The sequence below is a fragment of the Phalacrocorax carbo genome, chromosome 10 (genome assembly GCF_963921805.1).
Source record: "Phalacrocorax carbo chromosome 10, bPhaCar2.1, whole genome shotgun sequence".
NCBI classification, from domain to species: domain Eukaryota; kingdom Metazoa; phylum Chordata; class Aves; order Suliformes; family Phalacrocoracidae; genus Phalacrocorax; species Phalacrocorax carbo.
Genome location: NC_087522.1, coordinates 2047305 through 2070285, shown reverse-complemented (window position 1 = coordinate 2070285; position 22981 = coordinate 2047305). Strand labels below are relative to the sequence as shown.

Below are 22981 nucleotides of genomic sequence, written 5' to 3'. Positions count from 1 at the left end.
CAGACCACCAGGACACCGCAGCAGCGATGAGGCCAGGCAGAGGAACCCGGGCCACCTCTCCTTCAGCTCCATTTTTCCACCCAACTGTGTAAGGAGAGCACATGGCAAATGAACCCCGGCTGCGAGCAGCATTCGCGGGGACGCCGGGGGTACTCAGGCCCTCCGAGCTGCGGATGGGGTAGAGCATCCTTGATGGGAAATGGCTTTTCAGCCAGGGTTGGTCTGTGCGGAGAGGAACAGAGGGCTTGAGCAGAGCTCTCCTCCTGGTGACAGTGGCTCAGCGGGCCGGGCTCAGCCCCAGGCTGGGACACCAAGGGACGGCTGCAACGGGAAAAATAAAAGCAGAATAAAGCGATGGGTGGAGGGAGAGAGGTGCTGGCAGTGGGGCCAGGTGACACCGAGCAGTGGCTGCCTGCGCCCTCCCTGCCCACCCGGGTGCTCCGCAGGCCACGGGGATGTCTGGGATGCTGACAGTGATGCTGCATTTATCCAGGCTCAAGCTGCTCACTAAACTCATCCGTTCCACTCCTCGACACCACAACTCAAACTTTATTAGCAGATAAAACAGATCTATACTTTTATCTGCCAGCAGCAGACAGAGGGTGCTCACCCAGCTTGTTTTCATAATGACTAAAGTCAAAAAGATATGGAATACGGAGCATGTAACCAGCTCACCGAGGGCAAGGCAGAGCCGCTGCCGGCCGACTGCAAGCCACCCAGGAGGACAAGCCCGCAGCGAGGGGACTTGAGCGGCACAAGGAATGGCTTTCAGCGTGGGTTGCACAGGTCTATAGCACACCAAAAAAAAAAAAAAATCATAAAAAAAAAAAAAAAAAAAGAGCGATACGCTGGCCGGAGCTGGGCCAGGAGCGCGCGCGCGTCGCCCTGTGCCAAGAGAGCATAAAGCTCCCATTTTCTCCACGGCATCCGACGGGATCGCAGCTTCCCCCAGTCAAACGCCTCAATGGCGAGAGCGGCGCACGCTGTGAAAGCTCCCCGGCCCTCTTATGAGAGCGCGTCCGTAACTCACGGGGGGTTTGTGCCTGACTGGCAGGCAGCGCCCGGCCCCGGATGGGACCACCTGCCTGCAGTGGCAGAGCCCTCAGGTTTCCCATCCCAGTCCCAGGGACGGGTCCAGGAAAGCCTTGGGATCAGAGGGGCCGGGGGTGGGGGGCAGGATGGGGCGTTAATGCCGCTTTGTGCTCCATTTTCCAGGGTAGTGGGAATGAATGGAGCCCATCGCGGAGCCCCACCGCTCCTGCGGGCAATGGACGTCCCTCTGTCCGCTTGTGATTGAATCGGCCCCTTGGATGGATGGATGGATGGATGGACAGACAGCAAGGTACCCCAGAAAGCGCTGGTTGCTTCCACTTCAGAAAGAAGCGACCACAGGGACGGTCTGTCCTGGGGTTTGGGGGTCCCTCTGCTCCCCAGCGAAGGATGCCCTGCCCGCTCAGAGCGCGTCTCCCGGGGGCGTCTGCCCACATACCCCCCACCAGCACGGGCTTGCTGCCAATGGAGGGGAGGACGGGGGTCCTGGGGAGAGCGACGCCGCACCAGGGTCCCACCAGAGCCCCCCAGCCGGTGCCAGGCACGGGGGTACACGCTGCCCCCCCCCGCCGGGGGACACGACCCAGCGGGCACGGGGATAACGCAGCGCCGGCGGGTACCTGCCGAGGATGCGGGCACACGCTTGCTGCCAGGACGAATTCTGCTTTAGGATGAAATTTAATGTTGGGGGGTAAAAAAAAATAGTTCTGATAAGTCACCTTACAGTAAATTGATTTTTCCCTGCATGGCAGTAGCTTTAAAGTAAAGGAAAAAAAAACAAAACACAAAACCAAAACAAAACCTTCTTTAGGCATTTCAGAATAGTTTTTCCTAGTTATTGTGAAAATTTAGATCAGAAAACATGTTGGGTAACATATTCAATTCCCCACAGCCTGGAGAGCCTCATCAAAAATCCATTTGAAGTATTACTCTCAAATCCCTCATGGCAATGGGATATTTTAAGGTCAGTTAAACTTATTATTCACTCAAGATTTTCTTTCAGGTCCCTGAATATTTCAAACAGATTTTCCCCCATCTCTAGCCCAATTGTGTTACAAAAAGCCCTTTCCCTCTTTTTTTTTCCTGAAAAGAATTTAAAAAAACCTGTTGTCAAAAGAAAAGTTACTAATCAGAAACAGCTTCTGAAGTCTTAAAACCTGCTACAGTTTGTACTTGTTACCAAAAAAACATTGACGCTATCCCCAGATCCCTAAATCCCTTGACTTTTAAAATGTTGAATGGAGCTGTGCTTGGAAAAGAAGAATTAACTTGAATTTGTTTTTCTTATTTGCAATTCAGTTTCCTTGAAACAGGGTCTACGCACAGATTTATTTTTCTCCCTTCCATTGTGCAAGGAAAGAAAGCAACTTCAAAAAGTGCAACCTGCATTATTTTTGGATTATTTAGGATTTCCAACTTAACGTAGCTGCAATTTCTGCTCCTACCATCCCCTTTCCCTCTACGGGAACTTAAAAAAAAAAAAAGATCACCCAAAGAATACAATATTTTCATTTCTGAAGTGTCCCACCACGGGGAGGAGCAGAACAGCTCTTCCAGCAGCACACAGAGCTCTCAAGTCAATGGTACCTGCTCCGGGGTCGGCAGGATCTGTCCCTGAAGGGACCACACGCCCAGCGACCCTGAAGGCAATTTGTCTGGTGCAAAACAACAAATATTTTAGAGAAAATATAACAATATATATTTTTACGACCGTCCACAGAGAAACCTGACAGCCAGTTACGAGCTTCTGAAGTAGCAAAAAGCTCAGCCTTCCCCCTAAACCACAGATGTCTCTTTTCTGCTCAAAACCTCCCCTATTTTGAAAGGCCAACACCAACCAAATCCAAGACTTCACTTGGAAGATCGTTCCTTTCTTTGTATTTAAAAGCAAAGGCAAACTCCTGCTTTGAAGAAAATTAGACTTTTGACCACGCAAAACTGAAGCTTGACTTCCCGGCTGACCTGCAAAGGCTTCCTATCTGTGTCCTCCCAAAGAGAGAAGCTTTTCTGGGGAGGAGATGAATCGCCAACACAGAGCAGCTCCTCTAATGACCGGGGAAATTAGGTGTGAGTTTGGGTCATTTGCCGCAAGCCTGCGCAATCCCAGCCTCCCACATCTGGGAAGCCGCTGGTGGCCACGGCAGAGAGCACCTCCTCAATGCCGCAAACCTCTCCTCCCCTGTCCTCTCCTGGCCAGCAACACTGCACGGTCAGCATTTTCCATCTTAATTTGGCACTTTTCGATCTTCTTGGAAACTCAGGGAGAAAATCAGCTGCTAACCTCACAAGAGGTGGAAGGCGGGGATGGACCAGAGGACGCTGGCTCCCGCCTGCTCCAGCCTGGCCCTTGCCATTACACCACCACCTTGATCATGCCCCGAGCCTGCAGCAACACCACCCCATCCACCTCCTGCGCTAATTCGTTCCACTGCGTTCACCACCCCCCAGCATCCCCTAAGATATTTGCCCACAGAGATGTAGTGTGGGGAAGACCAGGACACCTGGGTCTGGGGTACTGAAGGAAGCCTGGGCCGGGAGGGTCCTTCCAGGGCGGACAATTTTGGCAGCGTTTGGCACAGATACTCCTGTTTTCAAACTGGCCCAGCCACGTCAGTGTGAACTAGACCAAAAGACCAGCCTCCTCCAGTACCTACCCCAATTACCGCCCTATATTCAGACCCTATAGCATATATGGGGCTGGAACAGCCACAAAGGCACTTCCAAAGCCCCACCTGCCTGGGATGGAGCGATCATCCTTCCAAATCATTGGCTGTTTCCTAAAAGATGCCCAACATTTATACCCCAGATAATAATTTCACAGATTTCTGAAGGTCACAAACAATATTAAGAGCTCTGCCCAAAGCCAAGAGTAATGCAGCCAACGCGGGAGGCAAACTGAGCAGAGAGGAAAAGCTTCCAAGTGCCCATAATCTTGCTCCAGAGAGCAAAGAGTTTAGAAATTATTAAACAGTTCTTAGTATTTCCAGCCATCTGGCCTGCATTTCTCCATTTATTCAATCAGACATATGTTGCTTTTATCCCCGCCACTGCCAGCTCTCCCCTGTTCTCTGAAAACATGTGCATCCTCCACTCTCTGCTCATTTTCAGCTCAGCACAAAGCAGAGGCTGCGAGTTCGGCACACAGTACAGATTTCTAGCAAGTGAACATGCCCGTCAAAGCTGCTTCCACCAACAGATTTCTCCCACTTGTACCTAAAAATCAGTGTTTGCACAAAACAAGGCAGCTCTGGCAGACTGAGATGTAACTTTGAGTTGGGAATCCCGCTGATGCAGAGCAGCATCGCTCCACTGACGCCATTGGCATCCTACCGATTCCCGCGAGCCAGGATCTGGAAGGAGAGGTCTCCTCCAGCTGTGAAGGTGTGGAGGACCAGAGGCCACGAGAAGCGTGTCTCTCTGGGGACATCACAGCACACATATGCCAAAGTGAGGAAACCAATTCCACTCTGCTCTTCAACCCTACCGCACGCAGGCTCTGCCGTGCACTCACACGTGCAATTGCATGTCCAGGCCGTCCCTGCCAAGGTGTAGCACCACGAACCATCTTCTCTGATTATCCCACTCTTTGCACTTTTCATTTCTAGCTATGATTTCTCCCCTCTAACAAGCAGAACGCCCACCCAGGGGGACCAGAAGCCAGAACTGCAAATAATGGATAGAAAGGACAAAAGAAGAACGCTGCGCTGCTCCAGCAGCACAGGCTCCCACTACCTGAGCCAACAGCATCGCCCTGAACCTCTACAGTCTTCAGAGGGCAAGACGACGAGGAGATCCAACAGTCTGCCCAAGGACGGGCAATGCTGTCACAGTGGCGTTGGACACGGGAAGAGACCTATGAGCCATGGAGGCTGTTTTGGAGCTGCCATCATCACTAGCAAGAAGATAGAGCTGTTGGTTGGGATCAGGCTTAGCTTCCACCAAGCATCAGGCTCCAGCCCTGGCTCCTTTGCCACCTGGGGATGACTGCTGTCCCACAGCATGACTCTCACCCCCCAGCAACCCGCAGCAAAGCACGTCCTCATCTTTGCATCAGCCCTGGCTGCACGTTCCTCTCCCACGAGGCTCCTCCGAAGACCGCCCTTCCAGCAGGAACAGTGTCTTCGAGTCCACAACAGGGCAAGGAGCGAATTACGTTTAATTACACACCATCCAGGGTCTTAAGTATCAGGCGAAGTGTTACCAGATGTGCAGGGATCTCCGTCAAAGCGATCCGCAGGCTTGAATGCCTGTTTGGATATTTAATATGTTGGTATCTGGGGTGTGAGGGTCAGAGATGGGGTTTTCGATGCAGATGTTACAAATCTTTTCTATTCTTACCACCACCTTTTAATAACACCATAAATCATCAGGCACTTCTCAGGTCACCACGTAATTGCCCATTTGTGTATCTGAGCAAGCTTATCTGGACTCTTACTCTTTGCTGCCAGCAACGGAGATCTGCTGAGAGCAAACACCGGGGTTTTGCGTGTCCCATCTCTCCTTCAGCAAGTCATCTCTTGGCATATGTGCTTCAGATGCATTGTGGCAGCACAAGAAAAAGACAAGTAACTGATACAGGAAGATTAAAAAAAGGTTGGATCGGTCTGTTCCTAATGCGAGCCTTGCTGCTCGCAGCCCTTTGATTGCAGCAGAATTAAAAGATGGAAATTCACTGGAGGCAAAGGAATTAATTAAAAGGAGAATAAAGGAGCATCAGTCTGTTGGAGTCCTGGCATCAATTCTGAGACTAGTTTTGAAGTGGCAACAGTTTTACTCGTTCTTTAAAGTTGTTCTTCTACATCCTGCACGGTGACTCAGGGAACTAACACGCAGTATGTGCAGCGCCTGACGCTAACAGCCATCCAGGGACGAGGTGGCCTTCCACCTTCTTCTGCTTCAAGGATCTTCCTCCAGACCCAGGAGGAAAGATTTCTGCAGAAATCAGGTTTCTTCAGGACCTCACCCCGTCCTACACGGAACTGCTCCTGACTGCTTTCTTCCGATCCACTGAGACCTTCAAAGCATGGTGGAGGCACCATCCTTCACCGGCTGCCAGCTCTCATTCGGGGCTTGGAAACTGCCTGCGGATCGCTTCGTAACTCGGCAAGAAATAACTGCAGAGGTTTGGCTGCAGGTGGGGAGGTGGGCAACCACCTTCGGTCGAATCACGGCTTCAACTGGGATTGTCTTCAAATACAGCTGTGCACACACATACGGACCGCGGTTCTCCAAAGCTTTCTTCTGGTTCCTGAGCCTTCAGTTTTCTTGTCTTCAGGAGATATTTGCTTCAGCCAAGAACTGAAACTGTCCCCGTCCCACAACTGCAGGAGCTACGGCTCCAAAAAAACAACCAAGTCTCTTGAGATGCATAACAAAATCAGGAGAGTTCCCAACCCTCCCCTCCACCCAGACTGTGCTTTAAAAATTTATGTTCAGCTGCCGTGTGAAGAGCAGGATCTGCCACTGAGCGCATCCCAGCTGAGCTCGGGAGGGCTCCACCGCCACGTTTCTTTTCAAAGGCCACTGGTTACCCCTCCTCTTCATCCACGAACTTGGCTCCAAGAGCTGGGTACATCACACATGCAACCTGTTGTGTAATTCACCCGCCTGTCAGGTCACGTAGCCAGAAACCCACTAACAACGAGGTGTATGTTCACACTTGCAGGCAACTGGCCGAGCCGAGACTCGAACGCTGACATGAGGCTCCCACAGCTGGACACAGCTGGAGTCAGGTAGTCACCAAACCTGTCCGGTTCTTAAGCCTGCATTTGCCTTTATTTTAAAGAATGCTTGCCTAGATAAAAAAAATTTTAGAAGAGGTGATTAAATGCTAAAAAGACATCGCTCGTTCAAGGTTCCTGTTCAGTAATTCAGGTTTTACGAAGCTTTTACACGACAGAGACCTCATTGTGATCCCTGCTAAGTCCCATGAATACAGCAAGCCCTCACATGCTTCCCAATACGCTTTAAAGCAGAATAATATTAATTTTTAATAGACATAAGATCAGAACTGAACACAGCTATCCCTTGTTATGTGCCTAGTAACAAGATGGGATCAAACCGAGCGCGCTCTCGGGGAGGACACGGTGGCTGGGTTACTACCTGGCACACCACGCTCACAACCTGTGCCGGGCTAATTGCAGCGACCTGCCGGGACCCGCACGGGCTGTACCGGGCTCAGCAGCCCCATCTCCTCCCCGAGGCCCATGGGCTCTGCCGCCGCCTCCGCTCCCCCGTGGGATGCGGCTGAAGCACCAGAGACGAGCTCCGATGCCCAGCACAGGGCAATGCCCACCCTGCCATTGTGCCTCAGGGTCTAGGGCAGGCGTGGGTGATCACGGCAACAGTTGTGCCCAGTGGCCTCCTAAAATGGCCCCGACAGGCTGTAGACAGGGACCAGGGGACACCCTTTATCACAGCCTGGAAGGAAGCAAGGGACATGGCACGGGCACGTGGAGAGCCCCGATCACGAAGCCAGGGGACACGAGTGACCTGGAGCTATCTGCCAGGGCTGACACCAGGATAGCACCCTCCCAAAACCATAACCCGCCACCCCACCTAAGACAGGATCTGCGCTTCAAACCCGGGTGGATGCAGAGCGCTGCCATCCTCTTAGCAATCCTCCCTCTCCACACAAAGTAAATGATAAAGCATGCCTTCAGCTGCAAGAGGCAGCCAGATGCAGGTCAGACCCCGGGAAAACCTGGTGGCGAGGGCAGGCTGGTGCCCTGGCTGCTCAGCACCACGCGCTGCTGTGGCAGGTTTGGTCCCACTCCTGCACAGGGCCCCTTCCCTGGACCGGGGCACTGGGATGCTCCCGCCACCGCAGTCAGACCTTGACCTCCAACACGTGCACAGATCCGGCAGCAGCACGAGCCCTCCCTGCCGGGCAGGATCAGGCCCTTGGGATGCCTTTCTCCCTTCTCATTCCAGCAGCAGCCCAGCCCCTGCCCCGACGGCTCCTTTGTGAAGGAGAGGCACCAGCAGCAGCTCCGCGCCGCCCGGGTGGCAGCGGAGCGGATGCAGGTTGTCACGCTTGGGTCTCTGACACCACGGGGGGACGTTCAGCTCCCTCCCTCCCCCCAAAATGGGCTTTTCATAGAGACAAACGATCCCTTCCTTCAACAAAACCTAAATTCTCAGCCGAAAGTACTTGGCAGCGGCCCCTTGAAATTTTTCTCATGGCTTGTGTGGCTTAGGAACATGACTTTCTGCAATATAAAAGCAGCCGGAGGAAGCGGCCGATGCTCTTGTTAAAGAATAACCCCCCCCTCAGCCCGGCTACGCGCCCTGCTGGGCTGTCGCTCACAGGGATGGAGCCGGCAGGTCCCGGCCAGCCAGGTCCGAGGGGCTGGGAAAAGCTCTGCCCGGCCACCAGTAACCCGCCCAGCCCCGGAGCATCGCTGCCACGATGGGGCTGCGTCGGCTGGGGACCGGAGGGGCGGCCAGCGGCCCCCTCCTGCTCCGCAACATCTATTGACAAGCGGCCGTGATGAGGGATCGCGCTGACGAGCGCCTGATCAATGGCGCTTATCGAGCCCCCTCCACACCCCAGGTAATTGGAGGATTTCTTTGGCTTCCACTCTCATTGACATTTCCACCCCGGCAGGGTGTCCGTGGGGGCACGTTGTCACTTGGAATTACAGGGGAACTGAGCAGCACAGGCGCGCTCGGGAACAACGGCACGGCACGTGGTGCGAGGCGTCCAGCGGCAAGAGGCGGGGGAAACCTTCGAGGCACGATCAGCACCCACAAACAGCCTCGAGGAAGTAAAAGTAATAGTAAAATAACCTAACATAGGACTGCAGAGGTGGCAGAGGCGTTTCAGGGTCCTGCCCCGTCGGTGCGGAGAGGCAGAGCAGTGCAGGAGGCAGCTCGGGCACCCACGGGCAGCTCTGCCTTCGGCTGGAGCAGGGAGGCAGGACTCCCCTCCCAGGTCCCCACCTCGCTGCGCTGTGGTTTGCTTTGGGGACTCGATTTCACCTGCAGCAAGAAGAGAGTCTGCCTGCCCTCACGGAGGAGCCCTCCTGCCCTCGGCCAGGTGCTGCCCCACAGCCCAGGCCTCCCCAGGGCTGGGGTTTGGGATGCCGCGGGTGCCGGAGCAGCTGGGAAGTTGGGGAGTGCAGGAGGGTTCTGCCAGCCCCCGCCGAGCGGCACCACGCAGCGCCGGGCAGGAGGCAGAAGCATGATGTGGCCTCCGGGGATGGGATCTGTCACTTTTCTTGTCCCTTCCCATCAATCACCTACAAGTCCTTTTTCTTTTTTTTTTTTTTTTCGCACAATACAGTGTCCGCTGAAAGCAGCTGCCACTTCACCAGTGGAACTAGCCCGAAGGGTGCAAGCAGGGGCAGGCGAGGAGATGGCCAATTCTTCATTACAACTGCAAAAACACCCCCCGTGCACCCCCGCGAGCCCACGGGTAGGTGTGCGCACAGCCACGGCCACGCACACACGCGCCGTTTAGGGGCTAAGTAATAAATCAATAGCAAGTGGTCAGCCTTACCCTCAGCAAGGGCGCTTAACAAGGTCACATCCTTATTCTCTCCAGACTAATGAGTGGAGATTACTAATAAGACCTCAGTGACAAGTGACTATATTAATGTAATTCTCTCCTGCTTGTAATCAATTTTGTGTGTTAAAATGCACAGCGATCTCGGCCGCCCGGGATCGCCGTGCCGCTCCCAGCGCTGCAGAGCTGCTGCCTGAGCTGGGAGAGAGGAGTTTTATTCCCCTCGTGTCCGTGCCTGGCCGTGGGGTTTCCTCAGCAGAGCACACTCGGTCATGCAAAATCACTGCCAGGAGAAGCCCAACAGCACATCCCGCTCCCAAAGGGCTGCCGTTCCCCTCGGCCTCCTAAAACATCTCTGTGCCGGTGCTTTAATAGCCCGAACAGGGAAAGTTTTCTGCAACTGTTTGAGAACCTAATTTCAGCCATTTCACCCCGTATTTCAGCCTCGAACGGTGCTGGCCCCAGCACTCTGCATGCTCCGTGTCAGGGTGGTTCACGTCACCAGCAGCCCCGAATAGAGCAGCATGTGCTGGAACAAGGATGCTCCGTTTGGTCTTTGGCTCTAGAGCACCTCAGCCGTGCAAAGCCGGGATCTCTGCAGGCAGAGTAATCCCTGCTGTCCGCAAATATTATTGGCACACAGGGTCAGGCATTTACAGCCCCACGCATCGGGACCACTTGCAGGTTCAAATTTAGTTAGCCGGGCACGCTGCCTCTGTGCCCTGGTTACAGCCCCAGTGACTGCAATATTCCCTATTTGCATTTCAAACGACTCTCCAGATCAAGGGTGACTCACTTAAGAGAGGCATGAATAATTTTGAAGACGTTGACTTCTGTGATCTGCAGGCTGCCTCTGCACTGGGCGAGGAGGAGGTGAAACCCAGTGAGATACTGTGAATTTTCTACCCAGGACCATTACCACAAAAACGTGAGCGTGTAAGACCTGAGCAGCCACGAGCACAGCGCGCCCTCAGCGCCGACACGTCAGGACCTCAGACCCTGCCAAGGGGAAAGCCCCCGATGGCACAGCCCAGACGAGGCTCCCCCAGCCCAGGACACACGATGCCCATTGTAATGGTGGGCTCATGGTGCCCGGGAGTTTAGGCAGAGCCCCAGTAACTAACAGGACGCTGCAGGACCAGACTTGCACTTCTCTGGACTCTCAGCAGGTCTGTGAAAAGCTGCAGTGGATTTTTTGGTGTGCAACTGCCACGTGTCTGTCCTTTACTATGGAGCAGAGCTGGCTTACCGCACTCAGGGGGACTAACTGGGACAAGCCCAGGGTAAGACAGTCTGCTGGAGAGATCCGAGTCGGATCCCGCAGACCCTGACTCATGAGAGCAATGCGTGGCATCCCCCGGAGCCCCGCAAGCTGCTGGGGAGCGAGGACCGTGCGTCACACCACCTATTCCCACAGCCAGCCCGTGCATCCTCTTGCAAGGCAAGACTCATCCTACGCCACCGCCGCGGCAGTTCCCCAGGCTGGACCAGACCTGGGCAGGCTGCCTCCACCCTCCGTTCCCAGCCGCGGGCCAGGCTTTCAACCAAGTGCTTTTCAAAGACCCACAGAAAGGCATCCAGAACATCCCTCTGCTCCTCGCTTTCATAAATTTCTAAACAAATACACCAGAAAAATGTGGTGGGAGGCTCAGAGGGAGATCCGAGAGCTCCACCGACTCCTCTGTCATCCACCCCCAGGTAGATGAGCTGATGATTTTCTCAGCCCGCTGGCGCGGGGCGAGGAGGGCACGGCTGGCAGACGCCTGGCACAGCTCTGCGCCGCAGGCAGGGCCAGCTGGGAGCGCTGGGGGACCCAGAGCACCTCGGTCTCCCCCATAGCACATGGCTTGGTCCTCGCTGGAGGGCTGAAACGTAGCGCGAGAGCAAGGGCAGGAATTAAATGGAGCCGTCCGAGGTGCTCCGCGGAGGAGCGCAGGGGTGGGGGGGGAGACCAGACCACCCCGATGGGCTCCGCGCTGGCGGCCGGGCGATGCCCGAGCCCCTTCGGCCATCGCAAAGCTGGGGTGCGGGGAAGGCGGCGCCGGGCTCAGGTCTCACCCAGCTCCTGGAGCCCCCTCGGCGCTCGCTCTGGGTCCTGCAGGACACTGGAGCATCCCTCTGACGCCGGCCGGCTCCCTAAGCAGGCGGATTTCCAAAGCCCTTTGAAAAGCCATTTAGAGCTAAGTCCTGGTATTAAACCTGGCCTTTCATTAGTCAGGTTTTCAATCTCTGCCCGAGCCCGTTTCAGCAAAAAGTTTTTTAAAAGGTCAGGAAGAAGCTTTTAAGCATATTTGCCAATTAACTATTGTAACCCCCTCCTCGACTCGATGCGAGCTGCCCACTTCCGTCTCAGGGGATGGTAATTACTGTTTTATAAATAAGCTTTGAACTCTCCTAAGTAATAGTCTCTCCTTGCGTAAAAGCACCCTCTAAATCCACTGGCCTTTTCCACCTTCTGTCACTGCCTGCCTCTAAAAATAATCTAGGAAAAAAAAAAAACATAATACTTTTAAGAAGAAACTGCAAAACTCTCGCTTACTCTGTGATGACTATTTCTCCAGCCCCTCAATAATTCAACTCACAGAAACCCTGCAGCTTTCACTGCCGTTTGTGAACTTTTCATGATATTTAACATCTTTTCAGAAGTTCTCTGGAGTTAAAGGTAAGTGATAAAAAAACCTGTCCATGTTTTGTATGTTTAAATTTCTAGCCCCCGAGGCTAGAAAAGAGTAACCAGGGGAGCACAAGGAAAAGGGCATTAATGAAGAAGTATTTTCCAAAGGTATTGGTTCACATAATATTCATTTTTTTTTAAAACCAGCCCCACGATTTCTAGGTGCCCAGTTTTATATATTTATTTAAGCATTCTGGGATAGCAACACTGGCAGACTTGAAATCCTTTAGAAACTCAGGTTACTCCTGCACACCCCACTGCACAGCCTGTATATAAACCCCGCATTTATTTAAAAGAGACAGCAACAGAGAAAGCATTCCTCAGTCGGGAAGGCCACGACTCGTTCCACTCTGCAAGACACAGCTTTTATCTGAAAAATCACAGCCAACACTAACACGCAGCTTTAATCACTTTAGCCTGACACTATCTACGTAACAACACATGGAATAACCCGGCTTAATTTTGTCTCGCAGCTGAGCCAGGCTAAAATTCAGACTCACAAACCTGCTTGTATCAGCAAGAAACACTTCACCGGCTTCGGCGGGCTTTGGGTCGGGAACCAAATGCAGGAGCTGCCACATGAAAGCGAGGGAATAACGTCAGTGTGAAAGTGGGGGGCAGGAGGGCCAAGTCATGCTCCTTGCCCCATCGCCGACTCGGAGCCGGTGGGAAAGACCCCCCCAAAGAAGGCAGGCACAGCCCCTCTCACCCGCCCTCCATAATATCTGCCTACGATCCCTTTAAACGGTTTCAAATGTTAATTCCTCATCACGGCAGTAAAAGCTATTTTTAATCCCACGTGAAAGCAGTTTGCAGAAGACCAAACTTTGCACGTCTTACAGATTGCTTCCGAAGGACCGGCAGTGCTGTGCGTTAGGGAGCCGTAAAATGGGGGCACGCCGTCGCGGGGAGACCCCTCTGGCTGGCACGGACGCACACAGCGCTAAAGCCCTGTCCTAAACGTAGAGCTGGGACTAAAACTGCGTAAAAGCAAACTCAAAATAACGTGCGCGAAATAAAGGCTTTAAAATATCATCTTCACAGTTATAAAAGTACAGCTTTTTCTCAGGTTTCCTGCATTTTCTTCACATTTTAGGATTTCTTTTCCAAACACGGGGGTGAGGATAGGGGAAGCTGATACAGAAAAGCACTATTTTTGTAAGGAAATTTTTTAAAAAAAGAAAGAAGAGACCGCGAAGTAATAAACCCAAGAAGCATGCTGCAAGACTGGGTTTCTGCAAATGCACCAAGACAAACAAGGGCCACTCTCAGCCCCGGAACGCTGAAACACGAGTCCATCAGAACAGATTAGCCAGTGTCAATGAATAAAGATAATGTCCCGGAGCAGCTCTCAGTGCATCGCCATCTGACTCCTCGCAAGATCCTTTTGTCTGTTCCCACCTATGTATTTCTTAAATGTGCCTGTGAAAAGCTCTCCCTGGAAGGGGATACAAGCTCTGTGCCAAAACACCGCCTGGCGACTCCAGAGGAGCTGAAACGTCGGGTTTTATTCAACAGCTTGTGCTATAGAGTGTCTTGATCTGTCTGTACAATCACAACACACACAAAAACCCCTCAAGGCGTCTACTTAGCTCTACTTTTCAACTGCCAATAACACTCACAGCAAAAGTCAAAAGAGCAGCACTGGAGCCGCGTCCTTCCCCTGCCGCTCAAAGGCTTCGGGGTTGCAAGGTTCGGAGATAACAAAGTCTGGCTCAAGAAATCCTGGATGCCTTTCAAGAACATTATTAACGCCCATGAATGGGCTTGAAGGAGAGGAAAATAATAAAAAAAAAAACCAAAAAAACCCTATAGAAAATAAAAACCCAAGCCCACCACATCGCACGTAGAAGCTCTCTGCAAACCACCCATCTGCCCTGGGCACACACGCATGCTCCCAAGCTGGGACACCCCCGGCACCGGTCAATGCACGCACAGAGGCGCAGCGTGAGCATGACCAACCACATGGAAAGTTCCTCCCCCCCGCAGGGGAACCTGCATGCGCTGCCCCGGATCAAATGGGGAAATGCCAATAAAAAGCTAAATTCAGCCTCCAAGAGAGGCAGAGCTCTGGGACGGCTCCGCAGCACCGGAGGATGCTCGGCGGCGATGCCCGCTTGCCGTGTGCCGCCGCGGCCGGCTGCGGAGCTCCAGCCTGGCCACTCACCAGGAGCCTTGGCCAACAGTGACTAGCCGTCCCATAGTACTTTTTTACTACTTCTGGCCCAAACTAAGAAAACCAGGAATTCTTCACAATTCCTATGAAATCCAGTGTGCGCTGTCATCCGGGGTGCAGTTTCACTGAGCACAACCCCAACGGCTGCTCTCTCGTGGTGTGCTGCGCTCAGAGAGGCGAGGGGTCGCTGGGAGCCTTGGCCCAGCCCCGTCCCTGTGTAACTCTTTCTTTAGCTATTGGAAAAAAAGCAGGAAAAAGAGGGCCTGGGATCATAGATCATACGAGGAGACACAAGACAGAGCAAAAACTGTCGTACTGAGCTGATGTCGCTGCAAAGTGTTGGTGGATGGAGATGAGGAAACTGTTCTTTGGATAAGCTACATCAGGCTGAACTCCCCAAAACTCCCGTTTATGCGAGCCAGCATCTGCCGAGCCCCTTCCCTGCACCACCTTCGTGCCCCAAAGCCGCCGTCGCCCACCGCTTCTCCTGCCCCGCACCCCACAGCGCCAGAACCGCCGAGGCTCTGCCGCGTTACGGAGGCAGACGGAGCGGTCTCAACCCCGGGCAGCCGCGTGGAAAACAAGCCCGGCTCTGGCAACGGAAAAAGGGAGCGATCCCATGCAGAGATGTCAGCTACGCCCCCCAAAACGTCGCCAGCAGAGCCGCGCCTGCTGGAGAGCCCACCAGAGCGCCCAGCCCCGCTTGCACAGGCATCGGACGAAAAGCCAACACCCCGAGCGCCGCCTGTGACCCCGACTCCGCTCCCCCTCGCACCGCGAAGGCCCTGGGCTGAAGGCGGGCGCTGCTCTGCAGACCCCGCGGGGGTTCCGCCCGTTACACCCCGTAGCAGCCCGGCCCACGAGCGCGGCTCTCAGGTCACACAAGCAAGGGCAGGGTTTGGTCCCGCGCCATCACGCCGCGCACCGCTTCACGTTTTTGCTATGAGGTTCTAAATGTCACCGGCGAACACCTCAGGTACAACGAAGTTCTCGCGTTTGCCTTCGCCCACGCTCCCACAGAGCAGACGGACGGACAGACGGCAAGGTTCCCGGGTTCCCCAACAGGACACTCGCGCTCCCCAAGCGCTGCGTGAGCGGAGGAGCAGACACGCCGACACCACTTCTTTTTTATTTAGGTTTACTTTAAAGCAGTACTGAGTGCCAAAAAAATTAAAACAGTGTTTTGCTTTAGGATAAAACGTCACGTCGTGCTTGGATTATCCATTAGGTAATTTATGTCGCAGTCTAGAAAAGGTGTTTAAACTTCTCGTAATTAGCTAAACCTACAGTAACTCAAGGAATTTCATATGAGACGCTTGCTGCTTCTGCAGGACATTTTCTTTTCACTAGTCAAAAGAACGGCACCAGAAAAGAACTTTGGGCTATTTCAGATTTAAATAAAATAAAACAAAACACTCTGGGCTAAGAACAAATGGTTTCAGTCAGTGACTTACATTATAACGTAAACTCCTCGGCACCCACAAGCAGATACTCGTGCCACTGCAGTGAAATCCCCACGGGACTGAACTACCCAAAAAGAACCAAATAATTCTGTGGCGATATTTCCAGGGAAATTTTTTTTCTCTCTCTCTCTTTTCACGTTTACTTAAGACAAGCAACGACCTACAGGTGCCTTCGGGCCAAATATCTTGGCATGAGAAGCAGTTGGTGTAATTTTGGTTTCCTAGCAAGTTCAAATATTTTAAAAATGTTTACACCACTTTGAGATATTCATTGGAGAAACCTGAACTTCTCTCCAACTTCTATTTTCCTCCACTCAAACACACCCGGCTTTAAACATTTAGCTCTGTCTGGCTTTCCCGGGCAAAAAAACCCCTCAGTATAGCAAGGTCTTGTAAGAAGACAAAACAAGAGGCAAAGAGAAGAGGAAACTAAGGAAAAGAGTCGCGCGTGTGATTGAAAACACACTTGCTCTATGCAGAGTTAAAGCAAAACATCTACTGATTTTTTTTCCCCTCACTAGAAAGGATGCAACTTCTTCCCAGCACAGCGCACGCTTCCCTGCGACGCATCTGGCTGCGCCAAAAACCTTCCCTGCTCCATTTCTCCAAATTTACCATAACCATATGCAGAATCATCTGAAAACATCTCGCTGGTATCAGGCCAGGCTCCCTGCAAGCACTTACAGCACTAAAAACTCACTACACAGCAATCTAAACCCAAGATTTATTTATTCTTCTCTCGCTGTGGTCCATCCTGCAAACCTCTCGCCGGACTACGGCGAGGGATATGAAAGCGCTCGATCTTCCACGCTTTAATTATGTGCTCGCAGTCATTAAACTCCCATTCTGCCAAGCGAGATCTATCTTGTAATCCTCACCCAAAAAGATTAGTTATCATCGTTATTGTTTCTAGAGCAGCGCAGCCACAAATGGCAGCGAGAAATGAGCTAATAAATCACAGCAATATTAATATAGTCATAAAAATGAGTGCGCTACTTACTGCGTTTGAAGGTGTGTTAAGTCAATAACTTTACAGTCCAGATGTGGTCTTACAGAGCTGAAACTCTGTGGGTAAAATTACCACTAAAATTACACTTCCCATTAAACACGCCGATTTTCGCGGGTTATTATTTCGGCGAGGATTGCTAAGCTGCAACCTCCCCCAAAACATCGCGAACCATTAAGCGCACGTCAGAAATACGGTATTCCCGCAGGGCTCGGGGAGAATAGGATGGACAGGCAGAAAGGACAGGGAGAGCTACTCCTTTTATTATTTTCAGATGTTTCCCTGCGAACACCGCAGCGCTTTTATAACTCTACATGTTTGGACTCTCTTCAAAATAACGGACCAGATTCTTCCACCGCCTTCAAGGGACTTTGCGCTCCGACTCCGTTTGGCCCGGCCACGCCGGAGTTGGCCAGGAGACGGGACTTTAATAGACACCACATGCACAGTAGCTGCTCTTCCGAACACTTTATCGCCTGAAGAGTTCAATTCCATTGAAACCCTCAAAACCAAACAACTCCCTTGAATCAATACGGCTCTGCCCTTTGACACAAACCTACCGAGGAATTCAAGCGATACCGTTTTACCCTTCCCCATCCCTCGCTGGGTCATCGTTTTAACGCACAGCCAGGATCAAGCCCGGTCCTGCGCGCCGAGGTCCTCCCTCCCTTTAGTTTTATAAGCCACTCGAATTACCAAAAAAAAAACCAATTCCCTAAAGAAACCCGGTGGGGAAACGGTGGGAGAGCTGAGAATAAATCGTTAAATCGCAAAGCTTGGGTCATTAAAAAACAAAAATAAAGCAAATTGCTGCTGCCGGGGGTTCCGGGGACACCTGTCCTCGGCTGGTTGGGCTGTGGGATGGGGCATACGGGGACACGGGGGGGACACGGGGGGATTCAGGGGGGACCGGCTCTTACACTCCCACCGCTCCCGGCTTCGGCAGCAGCCCCCAGCCCCCCGACTCCAGGCAAGGCGGAGGGTCGGAGCTGCCGCTCCCTGCGAGCCCGCTCCCTTCTCCATCCCCCCCGGGACCTGCATCCTTCACCCCCCGGGACCTGCACCCTTTTGCCACCCCACGGAACCTGCACCCCTTCGCCCCCTCCCCGTGCATCCCCTCCCCGCCATCCCACCCCCTCGGACCCCCTTTATCTCCAGGGACCAGCCTGTTGCAAAGCAACCCCGTGAGGGCACGGGAGGCAATTGAACACCGCTGGAAGCTTCCTTAGCCGCTGCCGGGACCCCCGCCCGCCCCCCCGCCCTTACCTGTACCAGCGCAGCCCCTTCTCGTAGCACCTGTCGAAGAAGTGGGGTTCGGCACCCACAGCCCGCACCCCGGGGTGCGCCCGCAGGAACTCCAGCAGCGCCCGCGTCCCGCCCTTCTTCACGCCCACGATGATGGCTTGCGGGAAGCGCCGGCTGCCGCCCCCCGCCGCCCCCGGCCCCGCGCCCCGCACCGGCCCCGCACCGGCGGGCGGCGGCAGCAGCAGGGCGGGCGGCAGCGGCTCGCAGGGCCCCGGCAGGCAATAAAAGAAGTAGGTGAAGAAGAGGATCATGGTGAGGAGCAACGAGGCGCGGCGGCCCCCGACGGGTCCCAGCAGCCGCCCGCTACATCCCATCGGGGGCCGCTCCCGGCCCCGCCGGGCACCGCATCCCGCACCGCCGCCCTGCCCGCCCCCCCCCCACCCCTCCCTCCCCACCCACCCGCGCTCCGCTCCACGCACACCCGGCCCGGCCCGGCCCTCCCTTCGTGCACCGCCCCCCACGCCCACCCACCCGCGGGGCGGAGGAGGGAGGGCGGGCGGCACACGCGTGGCGGGGGGGGGGGGGCGGCAACGCCGCGGGGTGGGGGCGCGGCACACGCGTGGGGCACCGCCGGGGTATCCGCGGGGGGCCCGTGGGCAGCCCCTGCGTGGGTGCCAGCCCGGCCCGGGGCAGCCCCGCTGCTCCCACCCACCCCGAGCAGCCGCGGCGGAGCGAAACCCTCCCGGCCCCGGTGCGCCGGGAGGATGCGTTTTCCCACGTTTTCCCATCCGATTTTTCTTTCTTTTTATATCTAGATCTCTAATTTCTGGGGCTGCATGGGGTGTTTTCGGCCACTCGCATCGCCCCGAGGGCCGCGCAGGGGAAGGCTGCAGCTCGGCAGCGGGTGCGGGATCCCAGGCTGGAGCTAAAACGCCATCGCCGCGGTGGTAGCCCGGCAGCACGCAACCAGCGAGCGGGATCTGGAGAGGCAGCGCTCATTAGGCTGCACTAGCTCCCCTCTACTTATTGTTTGGGATGGGAAGGACGGCCCTGGGTTTCCACGCAGGTCCCTGCACCTTCCGAAATAAGCCAAAAAGCAGTAGTTTAGGTGGTGGGATTTAAAAGGCATGCGTGTGACGGGCGGTGGGGTGGGATGAGGTGGTTTTCCTCCTGCTGCTGGGGAAACCCCGGTCCCTGGGGCTCAAAGCAGCATGTATTTTGGGTGCTACATAAATCCCGCCGGGTGCTGCAGTGTCGGTGACACACTATGTGTGGGCAGCATCCCCAGGTGCCTCTGGCCAGGACGGGGCCTTGCGTGCGGCATCAGCACCATCCCGGCTTGTTCCTGCCCTCCTGGCAGCACGTGCCATCCCCAAATGCAAAAGAGCCGAGACCCAGCCCTAGGGTGCCCAACCCTGGGGGTTTCCTTGGGGCCGTCACCCCTGGGACCCACCGAAATTCTCCCAGGGCCCACCCTGCCCCATGCCTCAAACCACTGAGGCCGATTTCCAGTCTTGTGCTAAAGCCTCCCTTTTTTGTATCTGAAATTGGCGGTGTCTTAATTAACCTATTAATATAATTAGCTCTTTTTATAATTAGATCCCCCAAGTCTTCCAATAGATAGAGGAAGGCGAGGAGGCCTGGGGGTGTGCGTGTGTGTGTACAGAGCCGCGCAAACACGGCTGCATCGGAGGCAGCGATGCTCCTGCATGGCTGCGTGGTGCCACAGCTGCACCGTCATGCACGACATGACATGCATGATGGCATGGCTGCATGACATCAGGGCTGCAGGGTGGCACCGCTGCAGGGTGGTATGGCTGCATGGCAGCAGGATGGCACAGCTGCATGACAGCAGGGCTGCAGGGTAGCATGGATGCAAGGTGGCAGGGCTGCAAAGTGGCATGGCTGCATGACAGCAGGGCTGCAAGGTGGCACAGCTGCAGGGTGGTATGGCTGCATGGCAGCAGGATGGCACAGCTGCAGGGCAGAAGGGCTGCAGGATGGCACGGCTTCAAGGTGGCAGGGCTGCAGGATGGCAGGGCTGCATGACAGCGGGGCTGCAAGGCAGCACGGCTGCAGGGTGAAAGGGCTGCAGGGCAGCAGAGCTGCAAGGCGGCACGGCTGCAGGGTGAAAGGGCTGCAGGACAGAAGGGCTGCATGAGAGCAGGGCTGCAGGGTGGCAGGGCGGCAGGGCTGCATGAGAGCAGGGCTGCAGGGTGGCAGGGCGGCAGGGCTGCATGAGAGCAGGGCTGCAGGGTGGCAGGGCGGCAGGGCTGCATGAGAGCAGGGCTGCATGAGAGCAGGGCTGCAGGGCTGCAGGGCTGCAGTGTGGCAGGGCGGCAGGGCTGCATGAGAGCAGGGCTGCAGGGCGGCAGGGCTGCAGGGCGGCAGGGCTGCATGAGAGCAGGGCTGCAGGGCGGCAGGGCTGCAGGGCGGCAGGGCTGCATGAGAGCAGGGCTGCAGGGCTGCAGGGCTGCAGCAGGACGGGGCTTTGTGCCCTCTCGTGGCTGGTGCTCGCAGGAGGCTGCGCCGGGGCTGCCCGGCCCATCCTGCACGGTAGCTTTTCAACGAGAGGAAATAACTGCACGAGTGCGACTGGAGATCCCTTCCAACTCGCAACGCGAAGGTTCCCCAGGGGAAAACGAGGAGGAAAGATTACAATGAGGAAGTGAATCTGTTATCGGGAGCAGTTTGATAAATAAAAAAGCATCCAAAATCTGCCGTGCGGCACTTGCCAGCTCTTGTTGGGTTTTACGTAAGTGATTAGAAATAGGAACTGTTTCACTCCGGGCGAGAGCGGGTGGGAATCGCTCCAGCTCCCTGTTTGGGTTGGGGGGAGGGTGTTGTTGTTGGAAAATGCCAATTTGTCAAAATGGAAATCTTTGGCAAGAACATATCCATTTTGACAAACTTCTGTCAAAACACAGCCCGGGAGGCTTGGGAAAGGCAGGCAGGGGAGAGAGCACAGCCCCCTCCTCATCCTCGGCGCAGGGGGATCCCTCGGGGTCGTGGGGCTGGGGCTGCCTGCGGCGAGCTGGTCGGCACTGCCAGCTCCCCCCGTGCACCGTGGGTGCTGCCGTGTCTCGGCGATGGCGCTGCTTGGGCACGGTCGGAGGAGAAGCACCTTTTCCTTTCTCGCCTTCAAAATTGGGGAAAAAGGCTTAAAACGTGAGCTCGGGGCTCACTGCTGAGGCCAGGCGCATTGTGGCGAGGAGGGGAAACACCGAGCACCGGCGGGCAGCCCCGCAGGAAGGTCCCCAGGAACATCTCCCTGCCTTGCTGGCAGCTCAGGTGATTAAGGACAACAAGCACTCAGGTGCAATTTTTTAAGCAAAATTAGGACTTCTGTTTGAAAAAAAAAAAAAAGGAGTTCTGGAATAAGCAGGTCTGATGTTCTCGTTGCCCTGGCAGGCAGCGGCCACCCTCACATCTCTGCAGCTGCCCCAGAAGGGCTGTGCGGGACGTGGGATGTGAACCCAGGCCAGCAGGGCCAGCGCCCGGTGCCTCTCTGCTCCCCTGGCCACATCATCTGCTGCGCGTCTTCCCCCTCCGTTAGCACGTCTTTGTCCACCGCTCTCATCACACAACCTACCGGAGAGCGCAGCTTTCCGAGAGTTTGATGATCCCGCTGAAAAGCCTCCCGCTGCAGCCGCTCGCCGGGCTGCCGCCAGCGCTGGTGTCCGTCGGGGGACGGGGCTGCCTTCCCCGGGCAGGAGCAATGCTGCTGCGATGGGCACCGATGCCTTTGCACCAAGGAGCAGAAGGCGGGTGGGCAGCAAGCAGCAGAGCCAGTGCAGCCAGCACGCCGGCCGTGCTTGCCGACCCTTCACAGTGCATGGCTGGGAACAGTGTTGGGAGGATTTATCCTCGCCCCTGGGGAGGGCAGGCACAGAGAGCCCCATACCACGTACCCCAGCACCTCAGCTCGCTCCCAGGGCTGGTGCACACCACGGTCCCTGCCCTGGGCCGCTGCATAAGCCCTGGCATCAGGGCTCTGTACCCCCGGGTGGCATCCACGGCCCCAGTGGGCTGGGGTCAGCGGCCCCACGGGCACCGCTGCGGCACGGCTGGTCCCCGGGGCCGCTCACAGCACGCAGGAGCCACTGGGCTGCTCTGGCAGAGGCGGATGAAAGTGTTTGGGGCTGTCACCGGTGTTATGGATGGGCTGCGAGCGCTGGGGGGAGCGGCACGCAGACACTGCGGATGTGGAGGGAGCCTCCGCGCTTCCGACCCCTGATTGATGAGATGCAAGTGCCAGCCGTTTCACTTACTATATCACCGTTACCTCAGCCCTCCGGCCGGGACGAGAGTGCTTTGAACCTCAGAGACAATTGTCTCCACTGAAGAATGAGAAGGGTCATTTTTTTTCCCCTGGGGTTCCAGCAGGAGCGAGGGGGTCCCCAGGAAGCCCCATGACCTGGCTGACGGCTTGGCAGCTCCCCAGGGACTGGGGGCTACAGCAGCCCAGGGGCAGCCAGGGCACGGCAGCTGTGCGGAGGAAAATGCCAAAGGAGCTTTTGATTGCTGCCAAGGGTTAGAGACGAGACACATCCAAGCTAGCCAGGAGCTTCCAGATAGATTGGATATTAGGAGAAATTTCTTTACTGGAAGAGCGGTCAGGCCTTGGCACAGGCTGCCCAGAGAGGTGGGGGAGTCACCGTCCTTGGGGGGGGTTCAGAAACCATGCAGACATGGCACCTGGGGATATGGTTTAGGAGGCCTGGGGGTGTTGGGTTGGAGGTTGGACTTGATGATCCTAGAGGTCTTTTCCAGCCTTAATGATTCCCATGGCAGTGATGCTCAGCGCTGATGGGTGAGCAGCAAAAGGGGAAAATAAAGCAGCAGAGAGGCCAGAACC

At 55.2% G+C, this 22981-nt stretch overlaps 1 protein-coding gene across 1 annotated transcript in view; it reads right to left on the bottom strand.

The window, feature by feature from the left end:
- Nucleotides 1-18581, bottom strand: part of HS3ST6 (heparan sulfate-glucosamine 3-sulfotransferase 6) — a 40689-nt gene extending 22108 nt beyond the window's left edge. Inside the window, exon 1 of the mRNA XM_064461389.1 lies at nucleotides 18145-18581. Within this exon, the coding sequence (XP_064317459.1) occupies nucleotides 18145-18497 (353 nt within the window). The 5' untranslated portion in view covers nucleotides 18498-18581. The remainder of the gene's footprint in view (nucleotides 1-18144) is intronic.
- Nucleotides 18582-22981: the final 4400 nt, after the last annotated feature.